Source organism: Acipenser ruthenus, chromosome 13 (genome assembly GCF_902713425.1).
Source record: "Acipenser ruthenus chromosome 13, fAciRut3.2 maternal haplotype, whole genome shotgun sequence".
In the NCBI taxonomy this organism is placed as follows: domain Eukaryota; kingdom Metazoa; phylum Chordata; class Actinopteri; order Acipenseriformes; family Acipenseridae; genus Acipenser; species Acipenser ruthenus.
Genome location: NC_081201.1, coordinates 2,895,132 through 2,911,304, shown reverse-complemented (window position 1 = coordinate 2,911,304; position 16,173 = coordinate 2,895,132). Strand labels below are relative to the sequence as shown.

General features: G+C 37.7%; 1 protein-coding gene across 1 annotated transcript in view; it reads right to left on the bottom strand.

Moving 5' to 3' along the window:
• LOC117417842 (caspase recruitment domain-containing protein 11-like) overlaps positions 1-15,208 on the bottom strand; it is a 30,386-nt gene extending 15,178 nt beyond the window's left edge. The window contains exons 1-2 of the mRNA XM_034030217.3: positions 14,953-15,208; positions 977-1,204 (exon numbers count right to left, since the gene is read on the bottom strand). Of these exons, the coding sequence (XP_033886108.1) occupies positions 977-1,178 (202 nt within the window). The 5' untranslated portion in view covers positions 1,179-1,204; positions 14,953-15,208. The remainder of the gene's footprint in view (positions 1-976; positions 1,205-14,952) is intronic.
• Positions 15,209-16,173: the final 965 nt, after the last annotated feature.

The window sequence follows — 16,173 nt, the reverse complement described above, 5'->3', positions numbered from 1 at the left end:
CCAGAAAGTTGCCATATGTCTTCTACAGAGTTACTGCATGAAGCTGAATGGCTTGTCCTAGCGCAAACAGCAACTTTGTGAAGGGCATCAGCGATCCTGTGATGACTAAATACAAAAACAGATACGGAAGACAATCTGTCTGACGTAAACACAACATGACAACTGCCTGTTTTGTAAAAAAATGAGTAATGATGATGTGCCAGTTGAGTTAAGATAAGTGTTGCTCCACAGTGTAACGGTTCCTGTACCTTTAAGGATAGATGGTGCTGGCTCTGCCCATATATTGTGTGTGCGTGTGTGTGTGTGTGTGTGTGTGTGAGAGAGTACAGAGAGAGAATGTGAGACTGAGTGCACACATGTTTACTGAACTCCCTGTTTATCGACTGTACAAGTTGTAGGGATTATTATTATTATTATTATTATTATTATTATTATTATTATTATTATTATTATTATTATTATTATTATTATTATTATTATTATTGTTATTATTATTATTTTCTAGCACTCCGATTGTGCTCAGATTAATCTGTTGTGAACAGTTCCAAAGGTCTTCCATTAATAAAGTGGATATATTTGTTTTACACCTGATTTCATGTGGCTCATTTCTGAAAAGGATTCAAACACCACTGACAGCCTGAGGTCCAACCTCCAGACCCTCACAACAGTCTATTACATGAATTTATATTTTCCTATATTTTCGCAATGAAAAGTGTTAATGGTATCAGACCAGTATCAGTGGATCACAGTCGTTGATAAAAAAAGTTGAAAACTAGCCTCTGATCTCTGCGGTAGCAAGATTAAGTCCCTCTCTCTGTATTGAATTAGCATCTTAATTAAAAAAAGGATTACTCATAATATGTAATAGTGTAAGTACTACATATTAAGAATATGTTAGATTGAGCCTCTGTACAGTAGCTCAGTGAAGCGCTGTTGTTGGTGTGCATATCATCCAAGTGTTGGCTGAGTGCATTACCTGCCCTGCTGACTTTGGACTCCAGCATGTGTGAGTTGAGCACCTCATCCTCATCCTGCTCATCGATGACCTTGCACTGCCGCAGGTACGGAGTCAGCTTGTTGGGGCTGATGCTTCGGCTCAGGAAATGCCGTTTGCTCTCCACATTCTCCCACATCAGCTCCTCGTCGTCCTTCACCAGCTCTGAGTACTCGTTCTCCATCTCGCGCTCCGGCAGTTGCCAACCTCCTTGGAATATAAACACACGTAAAGGTATAGGTTAAAAGCATTCCTAGAACGCAACATGTCATTCCATCGATGGGTTCTGCTGACATGAGCAAAGCTTGTGCTTTTATGGGGAAGGTGGGGGGGCGCCACTCACCACCAACCTGAATATTTCAATTGATCTATGTTCCTAATATAACAGTTCTGGTTAAGGGGTGGCTTGTCACATTGGGGGTACCCATGGTTTCAAGTTAAATTATGTAAAACTTAATTTTGTTAGCAAGTCTGGTTATATACTACAAACAGCAACCAATTTTACAAAGTCAATCAGACCACTCAAAATATATTAATTAGTTTAATATAAAAATATATTTTAATAAATTATAGCCATAGGACCCAAATACTATTTCTAATGTAATTTCAGCTGTCAAATGATGCTGTCTTATTGTTGATAGGCACACACATTAAAGCAAGTGACAGAGCCTGGAAGCACCATAATCTCCCTTTCCTATGCTACATGTCTGGAAAATACTTTTTTTTTTTTTTTTTACGAGAAGGCAAGGCAAACAGCACTGTAACATAAACACTGATGCAGCACTTGAAATTATATTTTTTAAATATTGCATAGGGCCCTTTACAACCTAAACAGGAAGCACCAGAGCTTCCAACGCCCCCACACAACTCTAAAAAGTAAAACCACAAGCATGTGCGCACACAGGCACTGTCGGAGTACAGTAGAACTTAAAAAAAAAAGATTTCTGTCCTTTGTTGACAGGGCCTCTGACAATTATTTCCGACACCTCTCTGTGTGTCAATCCGACTAGCTGCGTGACAATCCGCTGTCATTACTTTTTGTGGTAAACTCAAGCCTGTTCTTTGTAATGGTGTTGGTTGCCATAACGAATACCTGTGGAGGGGAGAGTGTGGTTGGCTCAGTATTCAGTAATTTAAAATGGATGCACCATGTCTGTCTGATCTTAGCTTTTATTTGTTTTAATGCTGTTATTATTTTATTTTGCATTATCTTTGCAGTCTTGTAAGGCTGCTTCTAGTACTGACAGTGCCTTGGCTTGATGGACATGAAAAAGAACATACATATCCCCTTTGTCAGGGTAGGTGGTACCCTGGGAAGGGATGCGCCTTGATGAACTCTTCTCATTGTCAAACTTTATATGAAAGACTTCAGATCAGTGGTTCCCAACTCTTGCCCACGAGATTCATTCCAGTTCAGATATTTTTTCCAATCAGGTAAATTAGTTAATTGAGCCAGCCAACCCTTAAGTTTACCACAGTATTTCAGCAAAGTCATTTTGCAGTTTTTTTTTCCTTATTTTTATACTATGCATGTACTATAGTTTACCATGTTTTGCCATGCTTTTGTAATATGCTTTACCATACTGCTCTGGGCTTTACAATGCTTACCTATGCTTTAATGTTGCGTTACTACACTTTGCTATGCTTTTACTATGGTAATCTTTTATATGGGAAAGGTCAACTAAGTGATTTAGGACTTGATTGGAACAAAGTGAGGTCTGAGGGACACTAGATATGGTCAGGTAACACAGTTATATGAGCAATCAGAAACACCCAATCAGACCTCCTGGACGCCTCTCAGAAACTGACAACTGAGTAGAATGAGTTAACCCAAGGGCAGTCCAGCAAAGACAACTGTATCAATGCAGCTTAACATCTTCAGTGTTCACACACCATACCTATCTCACTGACATTTCTCTTTTAAAAAAAATGTGCTTTTTCATCACTGCAGAGACCATTGTCAGCCAAGTGAACTGACATTATAAAAAGTGTATCGTACGGCATTTATAGACAATCATAAGACTGCAGTTTGATAATGTCAGTATAATAGCTTCTGCATTTGGTTGACCCCACAATAAAAGCTGAAATAATAAACGCATTATTCCAACATGGTTTTTGTGGTTTTTATTTGTTGCTTCTCTCAGCTAACCCGTGACACGAACATAAATAGACTAAAAAACAAGCAAAACTGAAAAACCCTTTGAATATTCTTTATGCAAGGAATACAACCTCAAAGCAAAAACAAAGAAAGCACAGTGCTATGTCATAATTCAAATATTTGGATCATGCATCTTTGCCTTTTCCAGTACAATCGATGCATTGTATCTCCAAATGCAATATCACCTTGGTTCCTAATAGAACATCTGTACATGACTACTGGCAGCTAGTTTGCTTGAGAATTCTGGTTGAGGAGTTCGATTGGCTTGTGACATTGGGGGGTACAGATGGTTTCATTAGTAAAGGATGTCAATTTACAAATGTTGCTTTTACTTTATATGGGCTTAAATAGCAACACATCCTTGTAAGAATCCCTTACAAAGCAAAAGCTCAGCACATCTAGCGAGCATATCCTGCAAAATCAAGAAGGGTTTCTGTCTAGCCTTATGAATGTCAACGGTCTCTGAACTTAGCATATTAATAAAAATGTTGCTAAAATTTGCTGTCACAAAGTAATTGAAAACTAAAATACAAAAAATAAATGTATGCACTATTAGGATAACTGCAAATCTACTTCTCGGCATTTGTTATTTTGTACTATTTTGACAGCCCATGATTCAAATGTATTCCCAGTTTGGCATGTTTAATTTTTGTCATCAAAACTACCTAATAACCTGGAGGAAAAACAACAAAAGATGACAAACCGTATCAACAAATCCCCAGTAATCAGTGACTGCATTGCTTGCAATGTTAAACCAGTGCTCCTTTTGAAGGTGTATTGATTTGTTCATATTTTAGGGCATATGCACTCAATTATATGTATATAAAAAAAAAAAAAAAACATTATCTTTAACTAAAAAAAAAATATATATTACTCATTTCTGGTTCGACATTTGCAAACAGAAGCAGCTTTGCAGGTTGAAGAGCAGAAGGCCAACACAGCGACAGTTGATGCCAGAACACATTCATTTCATGACTTTCTATATACTTTCCTACTTTCACCTGAAGAAGAGGCCTTTGAGATCTTGAAAGCTTGTGATTAATTATTGTTTAGTTAGTCCAATAAAATATATCACATTTCCTTCTCTTTAGCTATCCTGAAAGTCAGAATAAGGCACCACAAAAACAAAATGTATTCAAATATCTAGAAACTACTTTAAAACACTGGGATATCTATCAATTAACAAACCATAAAAGATTTGTAAAAACTACTGAAATGCATAAATAGTTATTTTTAATTGTCGCAAACCTGTGAACCCGATTTATTAGGCTTTTCTTTTGTACTGAATGACCAAACAAACTGTATGACAAAACATTTGCAAATGTAAAGTACATATATAATACACAGACACCTCTCATAAGCAATAGTCTAAAAACTATACACATCTCAAAAATCTTACCTTACAGATAATAATATTTATATAGTGCCTTTCAAAGTGGACCACCATCACAAAACGCTTTACAAGATACGAGACTAGGGTGTGTGAACTATGCATCAGTTGCAGAGTCACTTACAACAACGTCTCACCCGAAAGACACAGCACAAGGAGGTTAAGTGACTTGCTCACGTCACACAATGAGTCAGTGGCTGAGCTAGGATTTGAACCAGGGACCTCCTAAGTTACAAGCCCGTTTCTTTAACCACTGGACCACACAGCCTCCTGACGGGTGCCTGGAGAGAGACTGAAACTTGCGGTATTATAACAGGTGAACAGAGACAATATGTTGTCCTGGCCCTGACCTGATCTAAAAGACTTAAAATCTTTCCCTTCAATTCATTTTAAGGATTTTGTTTCTGCTTATCCATTCCTGAGATCTAACCGTTTGTGTACCTCGGACTATAGCTCCCCCCTTCCCCGCCCCAATAGCACCCTCATCTTACCCACAAGCTAGTATGCATTAACAGCCTTGCAGCTGCAGCAATTGATAATGAAACAAAACAATGTGAAGTGGGTTCTCTACACTTATTTTGGAATTAGTGACTAATGAGGCTTTCTTAACGTCCTAATTTTTTTCCGCAGATATCTATCTCAACCTTACTAACAACGGATATAAACTATTAAGAGGTCCCGTAGCGTTACTCTGTTGTAATTTGTAAAAGAAGATAACAGTATTTCTGCAATGCATTGCAATTAAAGGTGCCAGATTTACAGCAGAGGAGACTGAAATCCACTGATCTGTAAAGTTAGGCTAGCACTAGCAATAGCCAGCCAGACTGCAAGCAAACTGAAATCTAAGGGGGGAAGTTATGTCCACAGCTGTGGAAACTATGAACCTGCCACTGCATGCAACTAAGATATTCAGCTTTTTGTATTGTTTATTAGTCAAATGCTGAGTAAAATACAAACTTAAAAAAAAACATATTCATATAAATTCTTTGTTGCCTTGTAATTATGTTTATTAAATAATTGTAAGGTGTCTACTGTCCATTGAGGGGCTACAATCGAAAAGCACTGTGCTTATGAATAGCTATTATTCCATTGGAGGACCCAATTGCATAGCTACTGTAAAAAACACTTCATTGATGGGGTCCAGCGTAGTAGATGTGCTCCTACTTTCATATCATTTCATATAGTGGGCGAAATCCTAAACCCCTTTGTGGCAAGGCTCTGCCGGTATAGTGTGTGTGGGGAATATTGGGTTGGCAGGGAGGCAGTAAAATTCCTCCCTGCCAGAAAACACATGGGAACGGTTGGGACCATAATTGCATGATTAATGGTTAATAAGGGGACGGGGAAGGGGAAGGGGACGGGGATGGGGAAGGGGACGGGGAAGGGGACGGGGAAGGGGATGGGGATGGGGATGGGGAAGGGGACGGGGAAGGGGAAGGGGACGGGGAAGGGGACGGGGAAGGGGATGGGGATGGGGATGGGGAAGGGGACGGGGACGGGGAAGGGGAAGGGGACGGGGAAGGGGAAGGGGACGGGGATGGGGAAGGGGACGGGGACGGGGACGGGGATGGGGAAGGGGAAGGGGAAGGGGAGCGTTGCTATGCTGTTATGTCTGTAAGTTTTTTGTACTTTATATTTTGCCCGCTGCGCCTGTTTATTTGTTTCTATGTGTCTAGTTTGCTGTTCTATTGTTGAATAAACTTGTGCAATAGTGCTTAACCTGCAGCTGCTTGTTTCTGAGTATCTCTTCCTGCCGGTAACAGGTTGGGCCGTGATGCTACCGTGTCGCACCCTTTTAAAAGAAAAAAACTTAGGAAACGAAGAACTGAAAAACACACTCTTATATAAGTGGGGCAAATCCAAGATTAATTCAAAAAAATGTACAGCTTTAGTAAAGCAACGTAACTGTGATATCTAGAGCTACAGTGGTAGTATATCTCAAGCAAAATAAAGTAATGTATTTGTTACAAAGCAAATCCTTTTTTTCTCACTACAACTGAACCGTAAGATTTTTCCCATTTTGCTTCCAAGTTTTTACTGTTTGATGTATTAATCACCCCACCCCAACTACTTTGTAGTCACTACTTTGATAGTAATTCTGGAGTTAAAAGGATATTGTTACATGTTTAATAAACATACAACACTCTTGGATAGAAATACAATGTGAACTCCAATTAAATTGATGATTTCCTAGTTGTTTATTCCAAATTGTTAAAGATTTTTAGAACCTACATTTTTCACCTGTTAATACCCTGGTATGTGCTCTGCTTTCAGCATTATTTACCTGGCTTACTGAGTATTTCAACCACTGTGTCTGCATCTGAAAAGAAGTGAGGTGGTTTTAAGAATGACCCCAAGGGGTGTGCAGCTGTAATATCTGTCCCCGCTGCAACTCCCAGCAGTCACAGTTGCAGAGGGGACAGAAAGTACAGTTGCAGACCCCTACTGGTCATTAATAAAGCCACTTGAGTCCAGAGATTCACCTTCTAGATAAATAATATAATCTAGAAACAGCAATGGAGAATTATACAAAACACTCAATGTGGATGGTATGAAGCAAGCAGAACTCTAAATTGTAAACGCTGCAGCTAAATTCAAGCATTTTTAACTCTTTGAGCACTAAGTAGCTTTGCAAAAGTCAGACAATACTACTATTACTAATTCCATAGTTTTAGTGCAGGGAACAGACCTACAGAAGTGACATAGCGTTATGCTCAAGAGCTGGACTGTTTAACCAGTCTGGTTGTGTGTTGACTGGAGGTTTCACTCTTTCCTCGCTGCTGTAATGTTCACCTGCTAATACAAGAGCTAGAGAAGAGAGTCAAAGCAGAACAATAGTCAGGAAGGAACAGCCACGTGATGTCACCCTGCTCTGATTATAGAAAAACCACAAACTCACCGAAACGCATCGTGTCAGGCAGCTACTGATACCACTGTGTCTATGTGTGACCTTAGTGACACGAACAGCAAAAACCTTGTTTTTGTAGCAAAATAAATGTTCACATTCAGCCACACAGGATCCTCTCTTTTCACAGCACTATATCCTGCACAAGACAATACAAACAACTTTTATTAGTGTGTTAAAATCTATTGTTTTTGGCATCCGTTGTTCCAAATGCACCCTATCTATGTCACCAAAAATAGTTTGCATGACTAGGGAGGGATACTTACATTGAAGGTAAACAGTTTATTTTGGTATTTTTTTAAACGGTGCTTTTAAAAATACTGATATGTTAGCAGCTACGGTTGAAGAACATAAGAAAGTTTACAAACGAGAGGAGGCCATTCGGCCCATCTTGCTCGTTTGGTTGTTAGTAGCTAATTGATCCCAGAATCTCATCAAGCAGCTTCTTGTAGGATCCCAGGGTGTCAGCTTCAACAACACTAATGGGGAGTTGGTTCCAGACCCTCACAAATATGAATAGGTTTGACTATGTACTGTATGTGGATATATACTGTATCTGTGGACTCCTTATTGCCTGCCTCCAGTTTCTCACTCTGCTGCACAGCTTCATGCCTCGATTGAAAGCACATTCTGTCAAAATAATGCTTCCTTTTATCTTAGACAATGCCCCTCCCCATATTAGAGATGCAGAAACAGGAAGAACCCCAATGAAAGTTCACCATAATTTGCACAGTAATGTCCTCATTGTTACTATGAATTTACCATAGTTTACCATGGTTTTTAATATTATTTACATACCTTTCTGTGCTGTACCATGCTTGCCTATCTTTTACCACATTATCACTATGCTAACTGATACATCTGCATGCCTGGGTGCTTTGCAAAGGCGGATAACATTGAGGCAGGTATATGGAGGCTTGTGGGTTCAACTAAACTACATTTATTTTTGCATGATTTTTTATTTATAAGATGGGATTCAATATACTTGCGTCACAGTAGACCAGCACCTCCCAAACTTTTCCAAGGTAGGCTAGATTTCGACTACAATATCCGTATTCATACTACAAACTACTCCAAACTCATTAGGTTTTGGGAACAATTAACTTTTTTTTTTTTTTTTTTAAATGATTGTGGAAAATGTCATTGCAATTTCAAATTAAAACCCATTCAATATTTCTTTATTATGAAAGCCTTTTCACACAAGTCGGGGATGATATCTTTTGCACATCTCTTCTCAACAGATCAGATTGGACTGCTCAGTACTTCAAATGTAGACAAGTGCCTTCATTACAGTATCTAGAAGTTTTTATCTTATTTAAAAAATGTTCCCAGGAAAAAACTAGATTGAAGTTATATGCTTGCAAAAAACATTTTCTGGTTCCAAAACCTAAATCCATATTTTTGCAGGATCCACTGCACTGGATTCAAATGTTCCAAAGTATCAACTTGCATTGGAGAAATTACAGCAACATTCCTGAATAGATGTATTTATAGTTCAAAATTACGCAAAAAAACGTTTGTTTTAAATTACTGGGTCAGCCATCAAAACCCACAAGGGCATATCAACAGTAAACTATCATTACTATCATTTTCATGTTAACAAATAGGCTTTTGTTTCCGCTTTGGAACTTCGTGCATGTTTGTTAGTACTGTACAGAACAGGGGAAAATAATGATTTTATCCACTAAAAAGAGGCATAACACGCCACTATTTTGGATATGGCTAGTTTTGTTGCAGTCTGCATATATGCAAAGTGTCTTACTAGAACCGCATATGAGACCATAAACTCTACATGGGTAAAATGTGTCATCAACAACACCTGTCCTATTCCTTAGGGTGTTTTTTTTATTTTAAGGTCATTGCTAAGAACAAACAGTCAAACTGAGAGAATTATGGTTTCGTCCTGGACAGGCAAATTAATACTGCAGCAATCACAGCAATCGCAGAACTTCAATTGGCAATGACATTGCAGTCCACAGATGCTAATGTTGCGAAGCAGTAAAGTTCAAGTTTCATGTACAATAGACATATATTGCAGCATGCATTTAATGAAAAAAAAAACAGTGGCAATGCTTTAAATTACAGCTATTTTCTCTTGCTATCAGTAAATGTGCCTCAGTTGCTATTTTCATAGTTTGTAACGTGTGGCCCTTAATTTATTTGACAACTGCAATTTTCATTATCAGAGTCGTCTGAATCATTTCCCTAGCGTATATTTTCATTCAGGAATGTTTTTTTTTTTTCAGGCTTTTTAGCCCTTGCAGTACATCTTGTAAAATGGGTTTGTGCGTTGTGGTGCAATTCATTGCAAAGCCTAAAGAAGCAAAAACATGCAAGCTGTGTGATGCCCTTGTTCCCCGTAACGCTTTCAGACTTTGATCTCGTCACAGAGGTGTTTTTCTGCGAGTGGGTTTCCAGCAATTACCTGGGAAAAACTGAGTGTTGCCTTGTATCACCTCACCTCTTAGAGTGGTGGGCATGCTTTACAGCTGCAGCTGCCATGTTTAGCAGAGGAGGGGGGGGGGGGTGCTCCTTCACTTCCCTTCACTTCTCTTTTCATTTTAAAGACGGAGGCAGTTTCCGATCATAACTTTGAGCCTTCAAAACGTTCAACGCAAACATGTAAACCTTATGTACCAGTAAATGCTTAGTAATGATTATTCAGCATGGCTAACATAAACTAGACCAAGGATCATCTGAGGGGAAGCACACCATGTACAACGCATGACCCACCAGCTGCACTGAACTCTCAATCTCTTCAGACATGTCTGCCTGCTCTGCTGATGGGGCCTGGCATCTTACAGCACAGCATGCTAGCCTCAGCAACAAGAGTCCAATCCTTAGTCATTACCCCCTTTGTTATAGTGCTGCCCAATGCATGCTCTAGATCCTTGTACATTTTAATGGTTAAATGCTAAAGCATGATGCGCATGGGACTCAAAATCAGGTTCCTCAGAGTTCATCAAAAGCGGTCTATTAACCTCCCAGACGTGGATTAGCTTCCATCAAGATAAGTCAGTAAATGCTAAATGAAATGCGTTGTTGTGGCTTGAGAAGACGCTTTTGTGATTGCTTTGTAAACAGTGAACCGGGTGTAAATAACTCATTTAGTGGTACCTTATTTTCCAAAGGCTATAACCATTACGTCCCCTGAGTGATGTGTATTTCCATTCATACCTTCAAATGCACCGTTCAAAGCATGCATTTTTTAATAGTCACCAATTATGTTTTGTAGTTTCCCCCGATCCCCAATTTGGTTATGCCCAATCGTTGTGTTTTAGAATCTCGGGAGAGATTGTATCAATATTAATATTATATTATGTTTTATTGTAAAGTCTGGTGTTGCCTTGATGTGAATACCCCGGAAATGCTGCATAAATTGAAACATAACACTGACATGGTTGATTCGCATGGGAGCAAAAAGACACAGGAAGCCTGACTGAAATTTTACAGACAGTCCTGATGTCCTGTAAAAATATCGGACCACTTCTGACAAAATTATCTGGGATAAAAACAACTGGACGGTTCGCACAGGACTAAATTACACCAATGTGAGTACAATTTCTGAAACCATCTGTTTATGCGGTAATTTTTAGTCCAGTGTGAATCAGGCTTAACATGATAGATAGCAACCTATACAATACATGGCCTTAAGTATGACATGTAAGCAGGAAGTTCGTATGTATTACCAACCCGGTAAGTTTGTCAATTCCAAGGGTATGACAATAATTTTACGTAAGGCAATGATGCAGCACTTCAAGGTATTCAAGGTTTTGAAGCAGTGTAGAAACTAAAGTCACTGCTCAGCTCTTTAAATACCTCTTGCTTTGTAATTAAATGGTTTGGGATTTAAAGGGGGATTAAAAATGCATTGCATGTAAAGGGTTTCACCTATGCTTAGGGAGCATGCATAAGCATGTAATCACTGCTGATATATGGTAACTACTGGTGGAATAAGTGTGTATTTACATGGAAAATGTGTAATTACAGCACATCAGGTAACACGCTGTTGTTCACAAGGCTATTTCCTTGTTGTTACCATTGATAGTTTCCCTACATGTGTCTCCAACAAGTGTTTAAACCGATACAACTAGTGGGTCTGGTGTTGCTATGGCACAGAATAAAAAGCATTTCATCTCTCGTTGTGTGCATGCATTAATTCCCAAGTCCTGCTGATAGCATAGCCTCTGTGCTCTTCGAAATCTTTTACTATCATTGTAAACTACTGTGACACCGCTCAGTTCACACCACCATATCAGTTAAACGGAAAGGGTTTGAAACGACCACGGCTAAAGTGACCAGATGTCTCGTTATGGACGGGACAGTCCCACTTTTGGAACACTGGTCCCAGTGTCCCCAGAACTTTTCTTGGGATGCTGATTTTGTCTCTTTTTTTCCCCAAGCATCGCCACATCGGTAACAGAATATGGTATTTTACGGTACGTTCATGCAGGCTGCAGTGTTAGTACGGTATATAACTTTTCACAGTACAAGGACACTTGATGTGACTAAAAGGAAGGTTGAACGATCAGTAGCATCGAAACGCGGCTGTACAGCGTCGTGCAAATCTGGAGCATTAATAAAGAGTCAACGTTCATATTTGCAACCAATCACAGAGAATTGCGGGTGGGTTTATCCACTGACTGCTGCTGAAATGAAGTGGTGGCAATCCTCATCTGAATCGGCACTCTCGCTGCCTGAAGAGGTTAGACTAGGGTAGTCTAACATGAACGGCTCATACGGGTACCACTGTATTGTGTTGGAATTATTCTCTTCATCCATGATATTTGTTTATCTGCATGCAAGCAACTTCGTGTGTAGCTATGGGCGACAATTGCAGAAATCAACGCTGTCATGTCACTTCACTGTGCCATGTTTGCATACAAAGCAGTGCACTGAAGCTTGTCCTGGTTTGAACACCTTGTGCATCAAAATAGCCCATCACAACAATAGGAAGTGCTGTAAAATGTAACAAAAGTAATGGAAACATATTTTCTACTGAAATAAGTCTAAATTCACTTTCACTTTTCACCACAGGTACCCTCTAAGAAACGTATTTTTGTGAATAATAAAACATTTTTCACATTTGTCAAACTCATGTTTCAAAAATTTCTAAAGTTTCAGAACATTTTGTATTTCTTTAATTAGACATTTTATGCTGTTTTTAGCAATAGTTAAGCACTATAGTCCCCATGTGCCCATGTAATGTCTTTAAAAATGTACTTACATTGATAGTTGAATATTGTATATGATACTAATAGCTTAAAACAATCAAAGAATCACATCCTCATTTAATTTGACCTTTCTTTAAAAATATCTAAATAAGCTGCCTTAGAGCCAGGATAAATCTTTATTTAATTTGGTGACCCCTTGTTTTTATTTCTGTGTTAAATGTATTATAGAAGTAGTATATTTTGAAAAAGAGAGACAATGGAGTACTCATATTTAAGATTAATGCTATCTGTTGCATAAGTGTGACAGCTATAGAAGGTATTTTACAAATATTTTACTTTATCACTGCTATTAGTTTAATATAAGAAAAACACACATTGATAAAAACACAGTTTTTTCCTTCAGCAGGGCTTAAATTACTGGGTGGCTGGGAGTGTGGCCGATACCTTTAAGCCTCTCCAAATAGTTTGATTTTCAAATATCCTTTATAACATGTTTTATACTGACAGGTATCGCCTAAAACAGAAACGCGTTGAAACATGTCCATTGTATGATGCCATTTTCAATCAATGATGATGAGAAAGCATCTTCAATCTGAAAATGTCTCTGTGCATTTTACACAGGCTAATGCTTATGTTTATATTAAAGAAGATTAAATAAAATTCCTTTTGTAAGTAAAGAAGTGACAACATTTCATTTGATCAGAAATGGAATACGTTGTAATCTTATTACAGCATGAACCATTTCTCAGCCTATATTGTTGACTCAAACAAATCAACTCCAGGCAAGATCAGCAAAGAAATTAGCCTTCGTAAAATGTGTAGTTATCTAATTCAGGTTGACAGAAGATGCTTACTCGTGATCATTGATTGGTACCGAAAAACTGCATAGATTGAAAATATTGGAATAGGCGGGAAATTGCATTGTGAAATGTACACACTTTTAAGGTTCCTTTCCATTTTAAATGATACCTCTCAGCTTACAACATGTTAAAGAGGGGATTTGGAAATACAACTATTCGGGAAAAACTTAAAAGGTTTGTCTGCCTGGATTATTATTTACCATACTTTTAATAACTACTTCAGAAGGAAATTCCTGTTTTTGTAATCACGGCAGCTTGTGAACAAAACTGTGAAAAGGTGGGGAAGCTTCTGGGTGATACAGTGGGCTTCATTTATTGCACACAGTAAAAAGATAGGATATTTAACACGTCATCACCTTTAGGCTTTCCACCACATAATATAAAATGTATGAGCCTTGTTCAATGGTAGAAAGTGGCTGAAAATGTTTATGTCCTAGTATCTATTAATCCAAGCAGAAACTACAATAGGAAAACAGGAATATATATATATATATATATATATATATATATACATATATACATACTATACATACTGTTCAGAAATCAAGTTTTGACCTCTGCAGGCCAGTCATGTTATAAGCTTTATACACACTGTACTGTATATAGTCAGCCTAATGCAGTCTTGACTTTGTTTTCTGTATTTGAAAGCAAGTAGTAGTTTCATTGATTGTTGTATATGCAATTCGTTTCATAAATGTAATATCTGATTTGAGAACTTAGTCACATGAAGAACCATTGAATACATGTACTATATTCAGTTAAGCAAGTTTAAATAATAATAATAATAAACTTTTAGCACCAAACTGAATTGTATGCTCTGTAAGTTAAACATTTGAATAGATAAAATCAACTTTAAAATAACTTTAAGCCAACCATCCTTAATTAATTATGCAAACTATATATATATATATATATATATATATATATATATATATATATATATATATATATATATATTAAATAGTGCAATTGATGAACTTATACTGTATACTGCAATATATTATGTATCACTCAATATATTGTACAATCATATGCATGCAACAAGATCAATATTATTATACTATTCTATCAATATACTGCTAAATATATTTTTGGAAATCTTATAAAATAGGCTATACAGTATTAAAATATGCTCAAATACATTGGTAAATATAAACATATGATACATAATGATGTATATTGCACAATAAAGGACTGGAACTACAAAACACATAGCATGACATTAATGTACAAACTAGGACAGTACATTTAGTGAAGTTATATAACACATAATGTAGTGTGACATTTTTGTTTTGTTTGCAACAGTAGGTGCCATTTTAAAAACTTTCCACAAGTTAAAGAACTCTCGGTAGAGATACCGAATGCGTGGTGTGCTTAACACGCAGGCGAACTGAAAGAAGCCCAAGCATTAGTTATGCAAGTAAAGTAAAACCTGCTGTGCAAACAAGCAAATGTTTCTGTTTGTTTTTACCTGTTGAGAGATGTAGCTTTCTCCAAGTTCAGATGTTCAGTTGACAAACGAGATTCACAAAGGTCGGCGACAGGAATTGTCCATTGGTTGATTAAAAAAAAAAAAAAAAAAAAAAGTTTGTAAGTCGTTGTTTTGCTGCTGATGTTAATAGGCAGGTTTATAATCAGGGGTGAGTATTGCGTTAGGTGGAGAAACTCACTCACCCCGCATAAAAATTGGGCAGAGAAAAATTGAGAAACAAAATATTTCTCATTTTCTCCACACAGAGCGCTGTGAACCATATACCGTCACACATTAAATAATTATTTAATGTGTACTGATGCAAACTGACCTGATTCTAGAGAGAGCAGATTTTGCGAGTGTTCCATTCGCATACGTTGGTTTCTGTTAAAGTGTCATCAATAGGGTTACCACAGACGCCCTAGTACTTCAGGCAGCCTTCATTTTTTGTCTCGGTTGGAAACCGTACTAACATTGTTAAATCGTCCCGGTTTTGCTGTTGTGTTGACGTTTTGTTTGGCACAGCACTATTGCAGTGTGCACAGCAAGTTAATACAGCAAACTATATAATCTTATGGATGATGTGTTAAATCATTTCGAATTTGTGTTTAATATTTCATATTCTGTATAACTTCCTGATGTGTATATTGCTACCAGCAAAGTTAACCTTTTAAGTCCCGAGTGTATATTGATTAACACAGCCATGTAATATACAGTAGGCTGTACAAATATATCTGATCTGATTTGTCTAACCTGGCAGTTTTGTACATTCAGCATGTTTGGTCAGAGGACAATAGAAACAAATTGTTATGATCTGCAATAAATACACAAGCGTTGTTTAACTTTTACATTATGATTGTGCTATTATATACAGTTTATTTGACCTGTATATTACCGGTATCTATAGAAATCTGAAATACCTGCCCAGAGCTGTCTTCAGCTGTGAATGAACCCGTCTTTGAGACCTGATGGATATAACAGTATAAAGCACCTGAATATAATGTTCGCCCAGCTGTTTGTGCTGGATCAGGAGACGTGGTGTTTGTTGAAGCTGGCACAAGATAAAATGACCCTTATGCAAGTTTCCCATAGTAAAAGCATAGCATAGTGTAATTATAGTGAAAGCATGGCAAAGTGTAATTATAGTGAAAGCATGGCAAAGTGTAATTAAGCACAGATAAAGCATGGCAAAGTGTAATTAAGCATAGAGAAAGCATGGCA